Source organism: Vombatus ursinus, unplaced genomic scaffold, assembly GCF_900497805.2.
Source record: "Vombatus ursinus unplaced genomic scaffold, bare-nosed wombat genome assembly UNPS02014786.1, whole genome shotgun sequence".
Lineage (NCBI taxonomy): Eukaryota > Metazoa > Chordata > Mammalia > Diprotodontia > Vombatidae > Vombatus > Vombatus ursinus.
Window position 1 is genome coordinate 21,630,221 of NW_020954564.1, and position 24,269 is coordinate 21,654,489.

Here is a 24,269-nt window from a genome sequence, read left to right on the forward strand (position 1 = left end):
TTATTATTCTGAACTTGATAAACAAGAAATGTTAATATTTCCTTATACAAAGATCAGAAAAAGAGGACTGCATACACAGCTATGAATCTCCACTAACTTTTGCCTTTTTTTTTTAATTTCAAATTTAATGTGGTAGTTCCAACACTGACCTGCTTGTTTGTGTCTCCTTACGATCTTCCTTTGGCTCTCTGTTTATTTTATTTTTTTCAATAATCCACTGAATCTCTTCTCTTTTCTTCATATCACTATTTCTACCCTCCCTCACCTCTAATAAATAAGAAGTCTCATGAAATCTACAAACAAATCCATACACTTGTTATATCTGAAAATGTATGTCTCTTTCTGTACCTTCTAGTCCATCACATCTCTGTCAAGAGAGTGACGTCATCAGTCTTCTGCAGTTGTGATTGACCATTAGATTAGTCTTGCTCCTTAATTCATTGACTGTTATGTTCTTTTACAAAGTTATAGTCATTATATAAATTGTTCTCCTTATTCTTCTCAGTTTGCCCTGCAGTGTTTCATACAAGTCGTCCCAGGTTTCTCTTAATATGACACTTTTGTCATTTCTTACAGCAAAATAATATTCCACGATGTTCATTTGTCATAATTTGTACAGCCATTCTCCAATCTGGGGGGGAATTTCCCAACTTTGTTTCCAGTTTTTTTTGTTACAACCAAAAGTGCTACTGTAAATATTTTTGTATGTATGGGTCAAAGAATACTATTTTGAAAGATAGAATAAGTTACTCTAGTCACAGAAACCAATATATAAAGGATTTTTTTTTTGTAATTTTTAAAGATGTGAATAAGTTGTTTCTTGACTTTTCTCATTACAGTAATACTTGAGTCAAGAGCATTATGGATTTAGATGTAGAATAATTCTTTGCTTAACTACAGAAAGTTAGAGATTGAAGGGATCTCAGATTGCATCGAGTCCATGCCCCTCCTCTTAGAGAATGGGGATGCTCAAGGCTAGAAGAGTAAGATGACCCAGCCCGTGACAGAGTTGGGCTTCTTGACTCTCATGACAGTCTTTTGTCCACTTGTATTTCTACTCTTATTTTTTCTGTTCACCTGTGGCACCGACTCACTCATGACTCCATTGAATAATAAATCTCTGCAGCCTATTTCAGTGGGAATTGAGCCTGTAGGAGTGGGTTCAGGATTCACATTCAACAATATGTAGTTCTATAGATTAACATTATTGGCAGCTGTTTGGTGAAATGGTTGGTAAAACTCCAAAGACAAGATTTTCCACTGGAAACCCAGGCAAACCTATTTATTCCAGCCATCAGGAAGTGTCAGGTCTAGTCCCAGAGCTGCCATTAACTTGTGTGACCTTGGGGAAAGTAATTTCCTCTCCATGAGCCATAGGTTTCTCAACTGTAAAATGAAAGGATTAGATTAGAAGAGAGTTTCATGGTACTTTGAGGTCTAAAATTCTGTGGGATACATTATAAGGGGATGAAACTTAGTAAGAATTATATGACATCTTTTTTTATTTTTACCAATATTTACAAACTCATCAAAACAGACATACAGACGGAAAATGTCTGGAAAGGCAGGATGGCATAGTGGATAGAGAGCTGGCCTGAGAGTCAGAAAGACGTGAGTTCAAGTTCTGCCTGAAAACATACTGTGTAATACTGGGCATGTCACTTAAGGTCTCGGTGCTTTAGGCAATTTACTAAAAATATTACAGAACAGTTGCCAGTCTGTCTTGGTAGAGGAAATTGCTTATACCAATGAAATCATAGGTGTGGACATAATAAAACTAATAACTAATAAAAATAAATAACGTGTTTTATTTTAAAAGTAAATAAAACAAAAACATCCACTTTAAGATTTGGAAAACACTGTATATCTTATCTCATTTGATCTCATAATTATCTTATGGGATAAAAACTATAAGTATTGCTGTTGGTCAGTCAATAAACATTTATTAAGTACCTGTTTTGTGCCAGGCACTGTGCTAAGTGCTGGGGATACAAAAATGAAAAAGAAAGACAGACCCTTCCCTCAAAGAACTTACAATTGAATGGGGAAAGACAGCACACAAAAGGAAACTGAAGGGCAGGGGCAGGGTAGAGGTGAGGCAGGTACCCAGTGTAGGGGCATGATGGCGTAATTCAGGAGTCCCCAGAGGTTGAAAGAGATTAAGTGACAGGGTTATATGGCTAGTGTTTGAAGCAGAGTTTGACCCCAGGCCCTCTTGACTCCCAGGTCTACTATTCTGTCTTCTATGTCATGGTTTATTTTTTAAAAATTTAATTTTACTTTACTTTTTGTTTTATTACAACAATTATTTTTTAATGAATGAAAATCCACCTTCTCTTCCTTCTACCCCTTTCCCCCCTGCATTGAGAAAGACAAAACAAAACTTCTGTAACAAATATTCATAAGTCAAACAAAACTAATTGACCACATTAGCCATGTCCAAAAAATGTCTTGGTCTGCATCCTGAGCTCATCACCTCTCTGTTAGGAGGTGGATAGCATGATTCATCATTGTTTTTCTGGAACTGGGCTTGGTCATTGCATTGATCAGAGTTCTCAAGTCTTTTGAAGTTGATTGTCTTTACAATGTTATTGTATTAGTTGTTCTTCTAGTACTGTTCACTTCACTCTGTACTAGTTTATACAAGTCTTCCTCAGTTTCTCTGGAAATATCTCCTTCATTTTATCTTAGAGCATAATAGTATTTTGTGGTGCAGTAGATAGGGCCCTGGACCTGGAGTCAGGAAGACCTGAGTTCAAATCCAGCCTCAGACATGTAACTAGCTGTATGACCTTGGGCAAGTCACTTAACCGTGTTTGCCTCACTTTCCTCATTTATTAAAAAAAAAAAAAAAAAAAAGGAAATGTTAAACCACTCCACTATCTTTGCCCAAAAAAACAACAACCCCAAAACCCAAGTAGGGTCACAAAGAGTTGGACACGACTGAAACAACTCATTTATATGCCAGAATTTGTTCAGCCATTGCCCAGCTGATAGGCAACCCCTCAGTTTTCAATTCTTTGCCACATCAAAAAGAACTACTATAAATATTTTTGTACATATGAGTATTCTTCTTTTTTTAAATCTCTTTGGGATATAGACTTAAGTAGTGACACTGCTGGGTCAAAGGGTATACAGAATTTAAAGTAAGCTTTTGTACTAGATGTTCTTAAACCCTTTTGTGTCATAGACCCCCTCCACTTTGACAGTCTGGTGAAACTTAGGGATCCCTTCTCAGAATAATGCTTTTAAATGCATAAAATGCATAGGATTAAAAAGGAAGCCAAGTATACTGAAATAGATACCAATTTTTTAAAAAAAGTTCACAGACTCCACATTAAGAACCTCTGCTCTATATCATGCCAACCTTCATGCAAATAGAAAATGTATATAGTAGCTCCTAACCAGCTTCTGTAACACTTCCCCAGAACATGGTGCAGTTTATATGCTGGTGAAACTAGATGAACCAGTTGGGTGGGAATGATGTTGGAGGTTATGTTTCAGCTCCTGATTTGTCAGTTTTATTTTTGATAGTGAATTTTTGAAGGGGAAAATATAGTAGCTGAAATATACATTGTAATTTTCCGTATGAATGAAACCAGAAAAGCGCCTCCTCATTCTGTGCCTATTGTCACATCTTCCAAGGTCAGTTTGTGGGGTGCCAAGCCCTCACATGACTCTCCAAATCCAAGGGTCTTTCCTAAGTTGGTTGTTATTTTTGCTTCTTTATTCTTTAAAAGCTAAATGTTGACGGAATGAATAATATTACAAACTTGGGAACATCATTAATTTAACAAATGTTAAATGTCTACTGTTTGGAAGGCTTAGTGTTAGATACTGGGGATACAAAGTTAGATATATCACAAACCTTGATGCCTCAAGCATTCCTTATGAACCTACTATTAATGAAACTGAGCATGCAGCTTTTGCCAGAGAATGATTGATTGACAGTGATGAGTACAGATACTAGTTCTATGGCTTTGTAAGCATTAAGGGGAAATGCAGTTTTTCATGAAGCCAGTATAGAGATCAATTTTATGTGTGCATATGTATATGTGTTTAATCTCTTTCTAATGTAGGAGAGTTGGGGGTATTTCTTCTTTCAACTGATGTGATTTTTTTTTTTTTTTGTTACATTTAAGGAGTTTTAAACTACCTAAAGGAAACATTTACTCATACACCAAGTTATGACATGAGCCCTGCCATGCTAAATGTTCTGGTCAGAATGATGTTAGCACAAGCTCAAGAAATCATCTTTGAGAAAATTAGTCTCCCTGGGATCCAAAATGAGTTCTTTACCTTAGTGAAGATGGCCCAGGAAGCTGCCAAGGTAAGTAGTGATGCTGTATTTTTAGAGCTGGCTTTATTTCTTGACTCCCATGCCTTTGGTGGGTCATTGCATATTTCTGGCAGATATAAACCCCAAGTCCAATGAAGGTCTTCCCCAGAATTTGCTCATTAAGAGTGTTCTTTATTCTGTTCCTAGCCAGGGACCTCATTATTGCTCTCTGTACAAATTTATTGCATGACATGGATCAGTAACACCAACCTGAGCTTTTAAACCATCAATAAATCTATTATTACAATTGCCTGTCTGATTATTCTTTTAATTTTGAAGTTAACAATAGGAAATGACCTTGAAAATGTTTGTCCAATTCTAGAATGACCTGACTGTATGCATTATTGCTTGTAAAAGAAAGAGCTTTTTGTCCTTGGCAGAGGAAACATGGAGCAGTTTTGTGCCAGTGATCTTTTTCCTCTCTCTCGTTTTAGGTTGGGGAGGTTTACCAGCAACTTCACTCAGCTATGAGTCAGGAGCCAGTTAAAGAGAATATCCCGTACTCTTGGGCCACCCTGGTCAAAGTGAAATCTGACCATTATAGAGCTCTGGCTCACTACTTTGCTGCCACCATTCTGATTGATCATCAATGTAAGAGTTAAGAAAAAAAAAATTTCCTTAAACTAAAAATGCTTTTTTTTCATGCTTCTGCAAAATGACTTAGTATGACCTTAAGGCAGGTCAATACTATTTCTGTTTGACAGATGATGTTATTGGGGATATATAAAGTCAATGGGAATGCCAGCATTAGTATCAAGAAGCTCTGCATTTTGTTTCTTTTGCTTAGCCCAGTGAGGTACTATGGAAATTTATAAACTATCTGACCATCCATTCATCCACCTATATTTTACCAGACTCTCTTTCGTATTAATGTCAAGTCAAGAAGCATAAGTGCCTACTGTGTGCTAAGCATTGGAGGGACAAAGAAAGGCAAAAAAGATAGTCCTCGCTACCAAGGGAATCTAACAATCTAATGTAGGAGCTCAGTCTGTATTTAGGAAGGGGATTTCTTTGCTTTTGTCTTTTTATCTCTAGTGCCCAACATAGTGCTTTGCATATATAGCAAGCGATTGATAAATGTTTGTTGAATTATCAAATGCCGACTCTGCAAAGCCCTGTGGTAGGTGTTTAGGACATACAGGAAGTATGAAATAGAGTTCTGGCCCCAAATGGACTTGCAATCTAGTTGAGGAGACAGTCTATACTCTTAAAATTTAAAATAACACCACAAGGTAGCATATGATGAGAATCAGATGTGTGATATAGACAAAAAACACCCTTATGTTTATTTTAGTTTAGACTTGAAGGGAGAGATTACTTTGTGTTGGGGTGATCAGGGAAAGCTTCATAGAAGAGGTGGGATTTGAACTGGGCTTTGAGGAACAGATAAGATTTGAAGACAGGAAATGAGGAGGAAAAGCAGAGAAGCCAGCATACATGGCTTTGAGGGGAGTATTATATAGGGCTGTTACTTAGTGCAGCATTATAAAACTGCCACTTCCATCATAGCAAAGATGAAATTATATAATGCAGAGTTTAAAGAGAATATTCAGAGTTTCTATTCTGATTTATTCAGTTTACAAATCAAACTTATGCCAAAATCCCTGTCATTGTAGTGAATCCTGGAGATGATGAAGACCAACAGGAAAAGTGCTTGTCTCAGCTGTATGATCACATGCCTGAAGGATTTACACCTTTGGCAACATTGAAGAACAAAAATGAACGGAAACAACTAGGTAAATACTATTGTTTGTATGGGAAATAGGGAAAGTATTGCTCCCAAAAAGCTCATAAAAATTACCTCCCTGGGGTTTGGCCTATCCATGTGCTTTCTCCATGCTCCAAAATGTTCCTAAAGGATAGTGGGCTGTAAATCATTCTGCTTTGTAGTAGTTATTCAAGTTTGAAAGTTGCATTTTTGAATATGTAATTTTGCAACAGTTATTTTTAAATTATCTAGGCTGAGATTGGATCAAATGTTTCAAAATTAACAAACACCTCTTCCTAACATTCATAGTTTTTGTAGCTAGATTTGATTGCCAATTTAGTTATCTCATAAGCAAGAATGAGGTTTTTGCAGATGCATTTAATAGGTCTTCAGTAAGACCAAATGATTCTACTAGAAAACAGCTCTTTTTTGCCGCTCCATGCATCAAAAACCATTGGTCAACCTGGGATTGAGTTCCAGCTCTGCTAAATTTAGAATTGGAGGACCTGGAAATGAAAAAGGCGAGATAAGACTTATAAATAACTAACACAAAATGGCATGTGATAAGTACTATAAAGCAAGTAAAAACAGGATACTCAGTCAGAAGTGGAAATGAAATTGTTGACCAGGAGTGATCAGAGAAGGCTTCTTAGTGGAGATGGGATTTGAGTTAGCCTTATAAGGATGGGTAAGATTTCCATACTTTTGAGAATGGGGGGAGGGAAAAGGCATCCAAGGGAGACTGAATAACATAAGCAAAGGTTCAGAGTCAGGAAAATTTAAGGCCTATTCAGAGAGCAGCAGGAATAGACTGAATGAATTCTATGACCTTGGGCAATATACTTAGTTTCTCTGTAACTTAATTTTCTCCTCTGTAAAGCAAAGCAGTTGAATTAGTTTTCGAAGTTTTCTAGCTGTTAATAAAGCTGATCAGTCTGAAACATTAAATGCTTTTTAAATACTATTGAATTTTAAATTTTAGTTAATTTTCATAATGATTTATGTTTTCAGGAAAATCCCATTTACGTAAAGCCATTGCTGATCATGAAGAATCTGTGAGGGCAGCCAGCCTGTGCAAAAAGCTGAGGAACATTGAGATTCTTCAGGAAATCTTGTCTGTTGCTCACAAGAGGTCTCATCTCAAATACTCCCAACATGAACAAGATGATGATTTTCTGAATTTAATAGATGCTCCAGATATTACCTGTAAGTCCTTACATGATTGTTCACAGGATATCCATCCTGCCTGTGTCTATCACGGACAAAATCAGCTTGCATTCAGTCAGTCAGTATCTATAGCACTCCCTCTGTGCCAGGCACTGTGGGAATGCAGAGATGAGCAAGACATAGTCCTTGTTATCCAAAAGCTTCTAGTGTAGAAGGGGAGATAAGACTTACACATAAATAAGTATCGTGCAAAATGCTACTATCAGTACTGTAAGAAAGATGTGAACAAAGGGCTATAGAAGTTAGCAGTGGAAAAACAATTAGTGGAAAGAGGTGGCCAGGAAAGGCTTCATAGAGGTGAGATTTGAGTTAGGCTTCCAAATATGGATAGGATTTCCTTACTTTGAGAATGGGGGGGAAAGGCAACCCAGGGAGAACAAACGAGTAGAGGTCTGTTTAGAGAGCAGCAGGAATATTCTGCTTTGTCTGGAGAAATGTGTGTATTATTTTGAAACTGTGCAGAAGGCTGAAAAGGTAGAGTTAGAGATGGAAGGGACCTGAGAGGTCATTGTGTCCAAGTCCTTGGATGTACATAGGCGTAGCAATGCGGGATTTGGATCCAGACCTTCTAACTCCAAATGTAGCACTCCCCTAGACCACTAGAGGGCCTTGAAGGTTAGAGTGAGAAATATAACATGTTCTTCTAATGCTTCCTACTCTTTGTATGACAATATTAGGATTGAATTGTGATATAAGGGAAGAGATGACTTATGGGAAGTTTTTCTCTGAAAATTGAGGAAGATCTTTAAATAATGTTACATCTGATCAAAAGCTAAATGTTACTAGGGCAAATATTCTGGTGGGTCCTTTAGGCAAATGATAGATTTGAACAGAGTATGTCCTTGGATTCCCTTTTTCTATGTCTGAAGGTGGGGAGCTAAAATGCAAATAGGGAGAAGCGTAGTTATTACATAATTTCATTCATAGTCTACGTAGAGCCATTATTTCTTTAAGACTTTTTTTTTTTGCTTTTTGGTGAGGCATTTGGGGTTAAGTGACTTGCCCAGGGTCACACAGCTAGGTAAATGTCAAGTGTCAGAAGCTAGATTTGAAATTGGGTCCTCCTGACTCCAAAGCTGGAGCTCTATGCACTGTGCCACCTAGCTGCCCCTTCTTTAAGACTCTTAGACAGTGGTTAGCAAGTTCTCTTCTAACTGCAGAATGAACCTGAATACTTGAAATAAGTCAAAGGATTGTCTAGTAATCTTGAATTATATTTCTATATATTTATACTTTGATAGCATCAGCCTGTTTTTTTGGAGTTTTTACTTTTCATCCTACTCAATGCCTAGTCGTTTGCATTTTACTAAATAAATATTTTTGAAGTATTTTCAAAAATCTTTCAATTGGACAACAAACGGAAGTACATACTTAAAGGGATGTAGTTAAATGCCTTTCACTTGCTAGGCCTCAAAAGGTGATAGTCATAAGTTACTTCTCTCAGAATGCAGTTGAAGTCAATCAGTCTGTCAATAAGCATTTATTAAGTACCTCCTATGTGTTAGGCACTCTTAAACACTGGGGATACAGATACAAAAAAGAGAAGTCCCTTCTCTCAAAGAGCTTACATTCTGATAGGAAGAAACAACACATACAAGGGAGTGGTGGTCAGAGAAGGGAGAAGTCTCAGGGATGGTGAACAGAGGCATAGGGTGATGGAGTGATGGACGCATCATTTTCAGAAGCCATGTTAAGTATTAATTTGATTACTGTTCCCAGAGCAAGGGGTAGACACTGGGTAGCTGGGTAGATGAAGTGAATTTTCACTGCTCAGTTGATCCCCAGGGTAAGAGCTGGAGATCAGGTTGGGAAGGTAGAGGCAGCAGGTTGGGAAGGTAGAGGCAGATGTGGCCCAGTGGGGTGGCTAGGGACAGCTAGATGCAGTTAGCCTTCATTCAGTGGGCAGGGTGCCAGGCAAGAAGACTATGGACAATTGTCATCTTATGTTTTGAATTTTCTTTTACAGCTAAAACAGAGCAGGAAGCTGAGATGATAGCACCACAGTTTTCCAAGGTGGTAGTGACAGACTTCTTTCAGAGGCTGGTATGATCCACCACAGTGTCACGTGATAATAACCTCCTTGGGTAGACAACCCTTAATTTTGGGGAAGAGTACGAGGGGTGGGATGAGGGTGGTGGCTACGCATGTCCTAGATGTCCTTGAATGACTATTTTAGAACAGGTTCTTTCATTTGATTGAGGGCATACAACATAGCTTATGTTGTATGAGATTGAGGAAACCATCTCAAGCACTTTGGTTATTTATGTTCTGCAGTTCTTTCTATCTTTTAAAGGCAACTATCACAGAATTCAGAAATGTTGATCAGAACCTCTAAGGACTTTAGTTTTAGTCCTTAACCTAGTGCTTATTTTTGGGAACATGTCCAAGATCTCCTTAGATTAAAACCTCCACTTTTTGAAGTCAATTTCTCTGACTCCTGGAAAAACAATCACTAAAGATTATCTATTATAGCATCATAAATTTATAGCTGGAAGAAATTTCAGAAGTCTTCTGGTCTACCTCCTTAGAAGATTTCAAGAATAGAAATTATTTTACAAAATTTCAGAGGTGGAGAGATCTCAGTGGCCATTTAGTCCAACTCAAACACGAAAAACAATCTCAGGGTACAAGTGGTCATCTAGCCTTTGGTTGAAGACTTTCAAAGAGAAAATCCACTACCCTCTAAGACAGCATATCCCACACCTTTTGATAGCTCTAATCATTAGGAAATTTTTTCAGCATCAACCCTAAATTTGTCTCTTTGCAACTTCTGCTCACTGTTCCTAGTGTGCTGCTCTCTGGAGCCAAGAATAAGCCCAGCTCCCTTTCCACATGAGAGCTCTTCAAATACTTGAAGGATGGTTTTTATATGCCCCTAAGTCTTCTTTTCAGGCCAAATATTTCTAGTTCCTTCAGCTGAACCTTGCATAGTATGATATCAAGTTCCTTCACTATCTTGGTTGCCCTCCTGGATCCTAGTCAATGTCCTCCCTAAAATGAGACCTTCAGAAGTGAATACCATCAGATATAGCAACTGGTATGGAGGACGATGGAACTGTCACCTCCTTATTCCTAAATATTATGCTCATTAATTCAGCCTATGATCAAAATAGCTTTTTTTTTTTAAAGGCAATTGTGGTTAAGTGACTTGCCCGGGGTCACACAGCTAGTGTCAAGTCTCTGGTCTGAGGCTGGATTTGAACTCAGGTCCTCCTGACTCCAGGGCCAGTGCTCGATCTACCAAAATAGCTTTCTTGGCTGTCATATCACACTGTTGATTCATATGGAACCAGCAGTCCATCAAAACTCCCACGTCCTTTTCAGACAAACTACTGTTCAGCCACGTCTCCCCCATCTTGTGAAGTGAATTTTTTTGACTGCAAATGTAGGAATTACATTTCTATTAGAATTCTTATTTGGTACAACATATTAGCCTGTCAAGAACTTTTAGAGTAGCAGTTGCCATCTGATATTATCCTTCTTAGCTTTATCTCATCTGCAAACTCTATATACCATTTCATCTATGCTTTTATCCGAGTCAGCATACATCCAAGCACAGGTCCCTGGGGTACGGTGGTCTTGAAGTTGTTTAAAACATAACTTTAAGATGTCTGTTTTAATATGCAAATGATAAAAATGTTTTTGTATCCCATAGGGCCCTTTATCTATATTTTCAGCAAATAAGAGATGGACAGCTCCTCGAACCATTCAATTTACCATTGAAGAAGGAGATTTGGGGTTCACTTTGAGAGGAGGTTCTCCAGTACAAGTTCATTTTCTGGATCCACACTGCTCTGCTGCAGTAAGTACTGTATTCTCAGGTGCAGATTTGAGAGCAAGGGGAAATACTCAACTGCTTTTATACACATACACACACACACACACACAAACACAACTGCTAACACATATATAATATATATGTGCAACCTAAACAAATTAATAAATGTGGCTGTAGGAAGATAGAATATTTGTGAAAGAGAAACAACTCTGAAGGACACACTTATGGTTTATGTTTAAATAAGGTAAAAGTACTTTAAGTGCTACGGTGAATTTTTGTAGATTTGTAAACTTTATGATGGTGATTAATTTTAATTAAAATTGATCATTTGTATATTACTTTTCTAGCTGGCAGGTGCTAAAGAAGGAGATTATATTGTTTCTATTCAAGATATGGATTGTAAGTGGCTAACAGTGAGTGAGATCATGCAAAAACTGAAAAGTTTAGGTGAGGAAGATATTGAGATGAAGGTCATCAGTCTTTTGGATTTAACATCTTCTCTGGTAAGAAATGACACTTAGCTTCTCTCTATTCTCATTACTTTAATGAATTTACTACCTTCTGTTCAGCTAAAAAACTGTAGGTATTTTACATAAAACCTAACTTACAAATCAGTTTTCAAACCTTTGTTATGTTGATGGCTTTTTAAAAAGCTTATTTCAGTCATTAATTCAAGTATGAAGAGGGAATGAGAATTTTGCAAGGAGTTGAAAATTTAGAAGAGGTGAAAAATGTTTTATATTCTTCCAAAAGAGTTGATGAGCAATTTTTAAAATTTTCATAGTAGCTCAATGTTTTTCAAAATCTTTATTTAGCTCTCTTTAGAGCAAGAGTTCTTAACCTGGGGTCTGGTCTATGAATTAAAAAAAACCAAACTATTTCAATATGATTGTTGTCCTTTGTAATCCTATATATTTTATTTTACGCACTTGAAAAAAAACAAACGAACAAATATTACTCCTAGAAAGTGTTCATAGGTTTCACCGAACTGCTTAAGGAGTTGAAGACACAAAAAAGATTCATATTCTAATCCTATGCAATCCTTCAGTAGTGGTTACTAAGAAGATATTAATACTTAGTTATTCTCTTAGTGATTTTTAGAATCAAACCACAGTAAGTCTGTAAGTTCAGTAAGCCTCAACTTCAAAACAATTGTTGTAAAATGCTATAAACTCAAGAAATGATTCACAAGTTTGACCTCTTATTTTGAGCATGTAATAACTCCGCACGGATGACATTTTCCCTTTTCTGTTTTATGCAGCATAATAAATGTGCAACCTACTCCGTGGGAATGCAGAAAACTTACTCCATGATCTGCTTAGCCATAGAAGATGATAAAATCGACAAAACCAAAAAAATCTCCAAAAAACTGTCTTTTTTGAGTTGGGGAACCAACAAAAACAGACAGAAGTCAGCTAGCACTCTCTGTCTCCCATCAGTTGGGGTGGTAAGACCCCAGAACAAGAAGAAACTTCCTTCTCCTTTTGGTCTTCTTAATACAGAAAGTTCACTGTATTAACATTTTAGCAAATGAAGCTATTTCTAAATGTTCAGTAGCTCTCAATATATGTGCCATAATGTGAAATTTATTAATATATTTAAAGCCTGTTTTCTTAGATTTTAAACTTGCATGTGGCATTTGTATCCTAAACAAAAGTGTCGAAACTGGATTTACAGAAGACGTTCTGTCTTCTGTGTGAAGTGTGTCAGTGTATTGCTACAAGTTATTTATTGCATATAGTCCTGTATATAGAAAAGTGTTGAAAATATGAAGGACAGTCTTCATGACTAATTTTATTACTTGTCCTTGTATTAGTTTTAAATTAATATTGCTAATATTCACTATGTAATAGATTTAGAGTTTGAAAAAAAAATTCTTTAATTTTAATTCAAACAAATGCTATACAACATGGCAGCTAGTATCCAGACTACAGTAGTGGATTTGAATTACTGTTATCAAAAATAGTTCTGCATATTCAATGACAAGTTTTACTTTGATTGCTGTACAAAATGAATGACAAATCTGCACACTTTTAGGACAGTGCAGGTTCTAGATACAACTTAGTGCCAAATTTCATAATTAATATTTTAACAGCAGAGACTATTTAGAACCAGCTTTGACTTTACATACTGTTTAAAAATTTCATGTTGCTAACACAATAGTGTTAGATGAAAATGCCATCTACAGGGTAGATATCATACTGTTTGATACTCAAAACATTTTCCATTTTGTTTAAAAGTAGGAAAGTGCATAAATGCACCTTGAATAAATCTCTGGCTAAAAAAAGCCTGTTTCAACTTTTCTTTGCAATAAATATAATATGACGAAAGTTTTAAGCTCTATGTAAGACTTTTTTTTTTTTTGCTATATACCTGAATAATACAGAAAAAATTGCTAAACATACTGTTAATACTGTTAATAGGAGTATCCAAGTTTTAGTTTCATCATAATCATTAAAGTCCTAAGGGAGCATTGTGAAAATGTATCCAAACAGTGCCTTTAGCATTACATTTGTAGAAGTTTATGTATTTAAATAAATAACTATTAATTTATCCTTTGTTCTCTTCATTTTTCCCCCTTCAAGATTTATCTAGATGTCTAACATGGACTGAACACTTGTTACTTTAAGGCACCAAAAGCTTTACTTAAGTTGTAGTCCTTTAATCCCCAGTTACAATTTATTACCAGAACTGAAGACTACATGTAATACCTCAGACATCTGCGATAATATAACATTTAATTGACTATTGCTTCTTACTTTAGCAACCATCTGAAATGTCTGAGGAAGTCTGAAAAGGTTGATGTTACAGTCAAGGCCACATGATTATTTATGAATTTCCTTTAAACAAAGATATGTTCCATTCAAGTTTTGATCATCTCAATCACAAAAAAAAAATTATTAGAAAGCTGGTCAAAAACAGCAGTGTCTGGTCTGTTAGTTTAAGACCTACGGCCAAGGGGCAGCTGATTAAAACATGAGCATAGAGATTATGGTTCTAAGTTTACCTTTCCTTTCAATACCGATACACGATGAAAAAGTAAATTCCTTGGTTTCACTATAGGTAAAGAAAAGCACAATCTTAGATTTGATGGTGCTGGAGGATAAAAACCTATTTTAAGATTTATGTCCTGTCACCTTGTCTGGGTAAAGAACGTATGCATTTTTTCTGCTAGCATATGTCCAACTACTTGCTCAAGTTCTTGGATAGATGCATTACACAGTTTTTGGATACTTGCAAACTCCTGCAACAGAAGTAGGGCTGTCACTTTTCCTACTCCTGGTATCTGCTGTACTGTTTGAAGTACTGATGATTCAGAGAGCTGGCAGCTTTTCTTCCTAAGAAAAGGATTCCTATTTCGCTCTTTGGTCTGTTCATGGACCTAAAATTGAAGACAAAGGAATCTGAGCTCATTTTACTCAAAAGAAACTTAATTTTCTTAATTTAGGATTAATAAAAGTTTTACTTTGACATCAGGATCCACCTTGATTCACCTCTGCCTTGTGATCACTCTTCGTTTCCTTGGTTTCTCTGACACTGTTCTCTCCTGGTTCTTTTACTTGTTTTTCTTAAATACAGATTTTTCCCAAGGCTGTTTTTGGCTCCCTCTCCTCTACTCACTCTCTCCCTTGGTGATTTCACCTGCTCCTACAGTTAAGTGTTACCTCCACACCACAGATTCCTAATTCTTTATATCTAGTTCCTCTCTCTCCTTTGAACATCTCTAATTATATGTTGAACATCTCTTAGATGTTCCCCTGGTACTTCAAACTCATCATGTCCAGAAATGAACTGCTCACCTTCCCCTCTCCCCCGACCAACCTTTTTAAATTTTCCACCAACCTCTGTATTAATTAGGCTTGAATCCTCAGAGTCAGTTGCTAAGTTCTTTTGATTCTATCTCCATAATATCTCGGCATTCATTCCATTTTCTCTAATGTCACTGCTACTACCCTAGGTAAGCCCCCTATTGCCTGGACTGTGACGATATCCTTCTAACTGGTCTCCCAGCCTGTAGTCTTCTGACTTCTAATCCTTTTTCCACTGTTAAAAAAATTTTAAGTCACAAGTATAACCAAATCATTCAGAAATCTTCAGCAGTTTCTTGCTGTCTCTAGGTTAAACAATTTCATCTCCTGATTCTGGCCCTTAAAGCCCTTCACAATTTGGTGTTAACCTGCCTTTCTAATCAACACACACGTCCACCTCTGTGAATTGAGAGGCTCTTTACAGTTCTCTTCCTTTAAAGCCTGGTTGAGGGACCACATCTTTCCCTGTTCATTCCTCCCTCTCCCCCCAAATATCCAAACAAGAAATGATTGATTCCCCCCTCAAATTTTCCTAAAGCACTTTGGGTCTTTCCTGTGATACATATCTAGCCTGTATTATACTTATCTGTGTATATGTTATATTTTCCTAGTAGAGTGTAAGCTCCTTCAGGCTAGGGCAGGGGTGGGGAACCTGCAGCCTCAAGGCCACAAGTGGCCTGCTAGGTTCTTAAGTGTGGCCCTTTGACCAAATCCAAACATTCAAAGGGCTTCACTTCAGGACCCAGAATGTCATTTATCTTATTTGTCTATAACCAGGGTCTAGCAAACTAACTTGCATGTAGTAGGTACTTAGGAAATATTTGTTGAAACTAATTTAATATTGCAATCTTTAAGAAAAAATGCTTTTGTTTTAATAAGAACTTTTTTATATTGTGAAAACCATCAATATGTTAGTTTGAAAAGACTAGTCTATTCACTCATTCAAGTAAAATTTAGTCTCATATTAGTCAAGGTGAATCTGAACTCCCTTTACAAAAAGTGCTCCACATAGTATTTCTGAACCAACATGGTATGCAAGAGTTAATCATAAAAGGAGAGTTCTCTCCTGTCTCTATAATGACACCTGAGTCTGGGAATTATCATGACAGAATTAAATTAAAGAAGAGTGATAAAAACCTCTAAATTACTTTGATACCCTACAGCCTTTCTCTGAAAACTCATTTTCCTGGTTAAACAAAACTTGAGGACCCTCAAATTTAGTTATTTTGCTAGTGCAGACCATACTTCTGCTGGGTTTGTTCAAGATGGTGACTCAGTGTCACCTGAGGACAGCTTTCCCCTCCTAGGAGGAACTGAAGCTCTTTAGACAGCAGATCTAGTGAGACTGAGATGTTGATACATGGGGGACTCTGGTCCCCCCTGGTTTATATGTTGTTCAAACCTATTTGACAGCATCAGATTATGGCAAAAAGAAATTTTTTTTGAAAAATACTGCAAACTTCTATAGGACAGAAATGTGCATATATATATATGTGTGTGTGTGTGTATGTATGTGTGTGTATATATATATATATATATGGATAAATGCATAGTCTAATAATCAAAGATTTCATATGACAAATATACATGCTATAAAATTGATAGTCTACTCAGTAAGTATATAGAACTGTTATTTCATTGACAAAAGAGCCAAATATTTTTAGATATAAAAAGCGTTAACTGACAGCTAAATTTCAAAATAGGGAAATTATACAGTAAGGCTGATCATTCACTTGTATTTAAGGTTGCAAATGTGTCAAGTTCAGGTTATTGAAGGAAATTCTGATCACGGATTTCCCAAACAGAGCTTTCTACTAATTCATGAAATAGTATTAAGTAGATTTTTGATGTTGTTCACTAGGTCAAAGTAAAGGTGGATGTTATAATGAAGGGACCTTTCAGGTCTTAAAATAATTTCTTTTTTAAAAAGTTAGAAATGTGTGATTATGTACTTACCAGTTGGATAATAAGCTGGGATGCTTCCATTTGACTGGACACCGGAAGCAATGCCATTCCAAGTTCCAGGACAACAAATTTCTGCACTGCTGTAAAGTACTGTTCACTAATCTGTGTTTTTTCAACTATTACAATCCCGTGAAGATTACTGGCCTTCAATAAAGAAAAATAACTGATATAATGAAGATATCTTTATCATTAGATATGAATATCTAATGTTTAATTTAATAAAGATACTAATTTAATAATTAATTTAATACTTAATACCTAAGATATCTTTAAAAGTCTAAGAAAGATCTTATTACTAAATTGGAATTGCAGAGGAATGATGTAGTAGTATATATATTTGGAATTTTTAGCAATTATAGGGAATCTAAAATTAACAAGTTCTGCAAATAAATAATCACTTTCCTATCTCAAGAGGCTCTGCTGATGCTTTGCTTATTTTTCTACTCTTAGGATATATTACCCCTAATGTCCGTCTGCTTCAATCCTCCTTGGCTTTAAAGACTTATTCCTCTCAATTTTTGGCAGTTATTTTGGTGATACTTTATACACTTACATTCTAACTTGTATTATATTTGCATAGATGTCCACCCTCTTACTAGACTGTAAATACCTCAACAGCAGGAATATTTTTAGTCCACATTTGTTTCTAGAACATACTTGGTCCACGTTTCTTGAATGGATATTTTACAGCCAATTCTGAGAGGGGTAAGAACAAGTCAATTCTCATTTTTCATTTGCTTAGTACTTACATTTCTAAGTCGAACAATTCTTTTTTTATAGCCATTTCCTGCCACCAGATCTGCTTCAGTAATATAAAGAATACAGAATCTATTAGAAAGGTGAAAATCCACTAATGTCAGGTCTTCCTCAAAGATGAGCTTAATCTTTCCTTAAAATAGACAAGAGAATGAATTCTATATCATTATAAATTGAAGTACACAGGAAGAAAAAGGGTACTAAGCAGTAAAAAAAAAAGTTTACATACTAACCTTGCATTCCTTGGGCTAAATGAGACCCTCGCCATTTCTCACATCCAACAACATGTCCAAAAGGAACATGTATAAGGCCTGTACTAGAAAATGTGGCTTCTTTCTCCATCAATGATATTCTGATAGTGATGGTGTTGGTTTACTAAAAGAAACGCAAAATTGTATTCATTTGGCAATCCAATCATTGGCTTCACATTTAAAGCTGTAAAAATTTATAAAAAACGTATATTTTTACTGAAGTTAGCTTTCCTATTACCTAATTTCCCCTAGTATTCCTCTCCCTTTCTCTATCCTTTTTAACAATGTTTTTTTAGAAAGAAAAAATATAAAAAACAACCAAAAAAACTGATGATATATGCAATGTTCCCTATCCATCGACCTGCCACCTCTGCAAAGGAATAGGGAGACATGTCTTCTCTTATCTCCTCTGAGAGCAAGATTGTCATTTGTTTGAATGGATATGGAACAACTGAGACATTAATGCGGTGTTGGTGGAATTGTGAACTGACCCAACCATTCTGGAGAACAATCTAGAATTATGCCTAAACCACACATACCCTTTGACACAACAATACCACCACTAGTTCTGTATCCCTAAGAGAGAAAAATCAAAAAGGAAAAGGACCTATATGAACAAAACTATTTATAGCAACTTTTTGTGGTAGCAAAGAAGTGAAAATTGAGGTGATGCCCATCACTTGGGGAATGGCTGAACAAGTTATGGTAGATGATTGTGATGGAATCCTATTGTGCTATAAGAAATGATGAGCAGGTGGACTTAAGAAAAACCTGGAAAGACTTTAACATGAACTGATGCAAAGTGAAGTGAGCAGAACCAGGAAAACTTTATACAAAGGACCAGTAATGTTGTATGATTATCAGCTGTAAATGACTTAGCTATTCTTCCCAATACAATTCCGAAGGACTTATGATGAAAAATGCTACCCACCTCCAGAGAAAGAACTGATAAAGTCTGAATGCAGATTGAGGCCTACTTAAAACTAAACTTCTTGGTTTTGGTCTATTTTCTTTTGCAACACGGCTAATATAGAAATATATTTTGCATGACTGCACATATATAATCAATATCAAATTGCTTGCCTTTTTAATGAGGGGTGAGTGGAAGAAGGGAGAGAATTAGGAACCCAAAATTTAAAAAAAACATGAATGTTAAAAACGTTTTTGTTGTCATTTTGAAGAATTCATTTTTTATTATTTTGTGGTGGCTATGCTTTCCACTTACTTACACTTTAGTCATTACTTTATAGCAGTCATTGTTTACTGGATTCTCTTACTACCTATGGGACCTCTTTTCAGTCTCTTTTGATTGGATCTTCCTCCAGATCACACCCTCTACCAGTAGATGTCCCTCAGGGCTCTGTCCTGGCTCTTTTCTCCCTCTATACTATTTCACTTGGTGATCTCATCAGCTCTCATGGATTCAATTACCATCTCTATGTCCATGATTCTCAAATCTATTTATCCAGTCCTAACCTCACTGCTAATCTCCAATCTCATATCTCCAACTGCCTTTCAGACATCTTGAACCAGGACAGCTAGGGCCTAATTCCAAATTGCTTTCCAGGTTGTAGTACAGCTCCACCAACAATACACGGGTGCCTGTCTTTACAACCCCTCTAGCACTAATGCCACATTTTGTACTCTTTGTCAATTTACTAGCTGTGAGGTGAAACCTCTGGTTTTTTTTGATTTGCATTTTTCTTTATTAGTGATTTAGAACATTCTTTTACATGGCAATTAATGATTTGCAATTCTTTGAGAAGTATTCATATTCTTTAGCCATTTATCAACTGGGGATTGGCTTTTCATCTCATATTTGTTAGTTGTCTGTATATCTAGGATATCAAACCCTATTTGGAGAAATCTAATAGAAAGTGTTTCCCCCTCCCCCATCTTATTCTTCTTATCCTAGATGTAACAACTTTTTGAAAAATTTTAAAATTTTTATGTAATCAAAATTATTTTATCTTTTGTAGTTACCACTATTTTTTGGTTTGGTTAAGAACTGATCTATAAATAGCTGTGAAAGTGTTATGATATATAAAAAGATACTATTTATAGAGTGCTCAGCATAATGTCTAGCACCTACTAGATGCTTAATAAATGTTTACTCCATGATTTACTGATTTTTAAGTCTTTTATGGTATTCTCTTCTAATTTTTCAAAGTATTAAAACTTAATTGATTTTTTTTGACAAAAAAAGACACTTTCTAAACACCTACATGCCCTCCTGTGCAAAGAACACTGCCCAAAGATGGTTAAAATTACCCAATATTGAGTGATTTTGATAGGTAGCACATATCAATTTCTACTTTTGTAGTTTATCAATTGTTACCAGAAAATGGTGTGTTTTAACTATAAAACCTTGGTACAACATTGTTCACTGTCCCTGCTTTGAGTCTGGTTGACTTTTGGTGTTGTCTTTACTGTTTACATTATTACTGTTGAAGTAATAATGTATATTATTCTTTTGGTTTCTATTTCGTACACAGTTGTGGTTTTTGAAAGTTTAGAGTTCAGTGATTTTTCTCCTAGCCCCTATGTTTCTAGCTGGTTGGCATATGCAATTTGTTTTCCATTGTAATAAATTTGCTGTTTGCTACTTTAGTGGATTTTTTGGAGGATTCTTATTATTTTATCTTATGTTATTCATAGAGACAGCCTGGCATGACGGCTAGAGAGTTGGCTTTGGAGTCAGGAAGACCTGGATTCAAGTCCTACCTCTATAACATCTTAGCTGTGTGAAGACATTAACTCCTTTGTGCTCTAAGTAACTCTTAGACAAAACTGCAAAGCAGTTTGCATCAGTAGAGGGAATTCTCACGGGTCCAGTTTAAACAAACAAACAAAAAAAAAATAGAAAATTCTTCATTGGCCATCATCTTCATTAATTCCTCCCCACTTCTTTGTAGCCCTTAGTTCTTGCTTAATTTCTCATATAATAGTTTACTTTTTTCAAGCTCTTATTTGACCTTGTGATTTTTGGAGCATTGCCAATTCCTGCTTAATTTATTTAAAAGTGACACATCCACTAAAGACATCTATCAAGAATCTTGCAGTTTCCTTGTTCTTTATTGGTTCTCTGCCAATTTCATTGGTCTCACCATGTTAAACTGTACTGACATGCTGACTTATTTTGAAACTTTGTGTTTAAGCTGTTTGGTTTGGTATTTCTATCTATTCTTTTGCCCCTTTGTAGGACAATGATCCTCTTAATCTGATTTCTTTATGTATGACATTTTAAAGACTCTTGTGTTTCTAAAACGTCTCCCCAGAGAAAGGTATAAGCTATCCCTGAATGGTCACATTTTTCAAAACAAAACCCCATATTCCCCAATAAAGTCCATACTTTCACAAGTGAATCTTCTCTTCCTGGACACTGTCATTTCCCAAGCCAGCCTTATCTCTCCAGAGCTCTACTTATACTATACCTCCTTAAAGTAGGATGTCTTCATTAACTTTGCCTTCACTTCCTCCACTTATTTATATGCTTCCTGTGTCCAGGACCCTTTTCCCATGGGGTCTGGACTCTTTAGAGGCACCCCTTCCACAGTCTCTTAAACCTTACCTCATATTCTTTTTTTTTTTTTTGCTGAGGCAATTGGGGTTAAGTGACTTGCCCAAAGTCACACTGCTAGTGTCTGATGCCACATTTGAACTCAGGTCCTCCTGACTCCAGGGCTGGTGCTCTATCCACTGCGCCACCTAGCTACCCACCTCATAGATTCTTAAAAGACATTTTGACTTTGAAGGATCCTTAGAGACTATCTAGTCTAACTCTTTCATTTTACAAATGAAAAAACTAAGAGCCATATAGGTTAAATAATTGGCATATGGTCACAAACTGAGTCAATGGCAGCACCACAGCAATGAACCCAGATCCTGACTCCTAGGCCAAGCTCTGATGAGGATTTATCAACTTTGCCCACAGTGTTCCAGAATCTCGAGGTCTGAAAACTTTAATGGTTATCAATTTTAATACTTGGCTAAGCTAGAATCCTTTCCTGTAACATCCCAAGTAGTTATCCAGCCTCTGTCTGAAGGCTTTTAGAGATTGGGCCAGTTCATTATACTGTTGGACAACTAATTCTTAACCTAAAAAATTTTCTTATATGGGGACCAAATATATCTGTCTTCTTTCACTAGTTGTTGCTGTATGGTGCTTGGCAAACAACCAGCACTTAGTAAATACTTGATTTTAATAAATGATTGGTTGGGTACCAAAAAGAATTAGAGCAATCCTTCTTCCATATGAAACAGCTGTCATAAATTGCTAAAGGGTATGAAGAAAGAGTTCTCAAAAGAACAACTGCAAAAATAAAAAGCATATGAAAGACCCCCTCAGATCTATAACAAATGCAAATCAAAATAACTGAGGTTTCTTCTCACACCCAGCAAACTGCAAAGGTGACAAAACAAAATACCTCAAGGTGGAGGAACTCCAGAAAGAGGCATACAGATAACACTACTGATGGAACTGTGATTTGGTCCAACTGCTAGGCATATATCCCAAGAAGGTCAAAGACAGAGAGGTACTAGATACACCAAAATATTCATAGCATTTTTTTTTTTTTTTTTGCTGTGGCAAAGAAATGGAAACAAAGTACGTGCCCATTCACTGGGGAACTGCTAACCCAAAGTATGGTATATAAATGAAATGGATTACTGAACCATATTTGAAGATGCAAGGCAAAGTATGCAGAACCGGGAAAATATTATCCACAATGACTACAAAAATATAAATGGAAGGAAAAAAACCAACCCAAACTTGCATGCAGTGTAATGACACTGGTTACACTGGCTAAGCCTGGCCCGGGAGAAAAGATGAAAAAATGTGCTTCCCTCATTTCATTGCAAAAGTGGGGTGCCATGATGCGTAATGTTGCTTACACCTGCAGACAAGGTTGAAATGTTGGATAATTTTGAACTGCTTTTCTCTCTCCTCTTTTTAAAAAGCTATCAATAAAAATAAGATAATTGAAAAGAGCCGAAAGCTATCATGACTCAGTGAGTCAACAAGCATTTATCACGCCCCAGTACACGCCTGACACCGCTAACAGCCAGGGATACAATGAAAGGCAAAAAACCCTGCCTTGAGGGCTTGGGGTCCCGGCAAGTTTCTCTCCTTCGGGGACCCTCAGTTTCCTTTTCCTCCCGCCCGGTGTTTGTGTGTGGGGGGGGGAATTAGAACCAGAGGGATCTCAGGGATCCTTACCTTGGTGAAAAAGTCTCAATAACTCGCTCAGGGAAGGAGTCTCCCTCCGGCGCTGGTCTGTCTGGCGTTTCACCACCTGCGCAGCCGCCTCCGCCCGACCCCTGGAGCCGCAGCCAGAGACGCGAGAGCCCTTCGTGTCCAACTTCTCCCGCCTTCCTTCCTCCAGAACGCCCAGTCTAGGGAAGACGGACGTCAGCACTGGCCAATAGGAAGCCGAGCGACGAGGTTTCGCAGCCTCAGCGGGCGCCGAGCGCATTCGAACGAGCCCCTCCGGTTGCCAAGGGCCCGCGGCGTGGCAGTGAGCGCACCGTTGATTGGTCAGCGGGAAAGCGGGAGCCAATGCCGAGAGCCCTTGGTGCGGGCTCCGTAGCGAAGGCGAAGCGTCTGGAGCTCCGCTAGCACTGGTCCTAAAGCTTGCTGGTTAAGGTCTTTGGGCTGGGCGAAAACGGTGATTTGGGGGAGAGAGGGGTCATTAACAACCGTAGCGCAGCCCTCCTCCTCCCCGGCCACGAAAATGCCTCTTGGGCTCAGGAGAGACCGTAGGAGCCAGTTTGTAAGTAGAGACTCACTTGTTGGGCCCCTGGGCGTCAGGAAGTAAAGGCCCGGATTGGACTTGGAGCTTCGGGCTCCGGCCGCCTTCCCTCCTCCTCATTCTCCCCCCTCCTCCTCACTATCCTCCCCTCCTCCTTACAGTCCTCCCTCCTTCTGCTCCTTATTCTTCCCCTCCCCTTCTTATTGCCCCTTTTCCTCTCTCTTTTCATGCTCCCTCCCTCCCCTTCTTATCCTCTCTTGTCTCTTCTCTCCTTCTTTATCTCATTCTTATTTCCCCTTTCCTTCTCCCTTCCCATCCTCTTCTTATCCCCCCCTCCCCCTCCTTCGCTTCTTCCCCTATTTTCTCTTCTTCTTCCCCTCTTATCCTTCTCTTCTCCTCCCCTCCCTTCCCCTTCTTATTTTCCCTCCCCTACTTTCTCATCCTCTCCTATATGTCTTCCTTCTTAACCTCCCTTGTCTCTTATCCTTCTCCTCCTCTCTCCCTTCTTAGCTTTCCTTCTTCCCCTCTTGTTCTTCCTTTCCCTGCCCCTTCTTTCTTGCCTCTCCCTCAGTTATTCATTCTTATCCGACCTTCCTCCTCCCCTTCTTATTCCTCCTTTCCTTCTTATCTTCCCCCTCCTCTCCATTTTTTTTACTCTCTTCCTTCTTATTCCCACTTTTCCTCTT

The 24,269-nt window shown here is 37.4% G+C and overlaps 3 protein-coding genes across 7 annotated transcripts in view; 2 read left to right on the forward strand and 1 right to left on the reverse strand.

The window, feature by feature from the left end:
• Nucleotides 1-13,605, forward strand: part of LOC114047312 (rhophilin-2-like) — a 61,978-nt gene extending 48,373 nt beyond the window's left edge. The window contains exons 8-15 of the mRNA XM_027868082.1: nucleotides 4,143-4,330; nucleotides 4,774-4,930; nucleotides 5,956-6,075; nucleotides 7,059-7,253; nucleotides 9,241-9,317; nucleotides 10,930-11,076; nucleotides 11,400-11,555; nucleotides 12,314-13,605. Of these exons, the coding sequence (XP_027723883.1) occupies nucleotides 4,143-4,330; nucleotides 4,774-4,930; nucleotides 5,956-6,075; nucleotides 7,059-7,253; nucleotides 9,241-9,317; nucleotides 10,930-11,076; nucleotides 11,400-11,555; nucleotides 12,314-12,571 (1,298 nt within the window). The 3' untranslated portion in view covers nucleotides 12,572-13,605. The remainder of the gene's footprint in view (nucleotides 1-4,142; nucleotides 4,331-4,773; nucleotides 4,931-5,955; nucleotides 6,076-7,058; nucleotides 7,254-9,240; nucleotides 9,318-10,929; nucleotides 11,077-11,399; nucleotides 11,556-12,313) is intronic.
• Nucleotides 13,606-13,676: 71 nt separating this feature from the next.
• On the reverse strand, nucleotides 13,677-23,188 carry LOC114047313 (Fanconi anemia core complex-associated protein 24-like). Of its 3 annotated transcripts, none has more exons than XM_027868085.1 (5): nucleotides 23,052-23,188; nucleotides 17,816-17,957; nucleotides 17,576-17,625; nucleotides 16,818-16,970; nucleotides 13,677-14,434 (listed from the first exon to the last, which is right to left on the reverse strand). In XM_027868085.1, the coding sequence occupies exons 2-5, from the start codon at nucleotides 17,922-17,924 to the stop codon at nucleotides 14,186-14,188; spliced, it is 561 nt and encodes a 186-aa protein (XP_027723886.1). In that variant the 5' UTR covers nucleotides 17,925-17,957; nucleotides 23,052-23,188; the 3' UTR covers nucleotides 13,677-14,185. The 3 variants fall into 3 exon arrangements, with proteins under 3 accessions (XP_027723886.1, XP_027723885.1, XP_027723884.1); XM_027868084.1 differs by having other exon boundaries at nucleotides 17,576-17,628; XM_027868083.1 differs by having other exon boundaries at nucleotides 17,576-17,715.
• Nucleotides 23,189-23,426: 238 nt separating this feature from the next.
• LOC114046897 (centrosomal protein of 89 kDa-like) overlaps nucleotides 23,427-24,269 on the forward strand; it is a 160,838-nt gene continuing 159,995 nt past the window's right edge. For all 3 annotated transcript variants that reach the window (XM_027867510.1, XM_027867511.1, XM_027867512.1), the window contains exon 1: nucleotides 23,427-23,604. In XM_027867510.1, coding sequence (XP_027723311.1) covers nucleotides 23,566-23,604 — 39 coding nt within the window. In that variant the 5' untranslated portion in view covers nucleotides 23,427-23,565. The remainder of the gene's footprint in view (nucleotides 23,605-24,269) is intronic.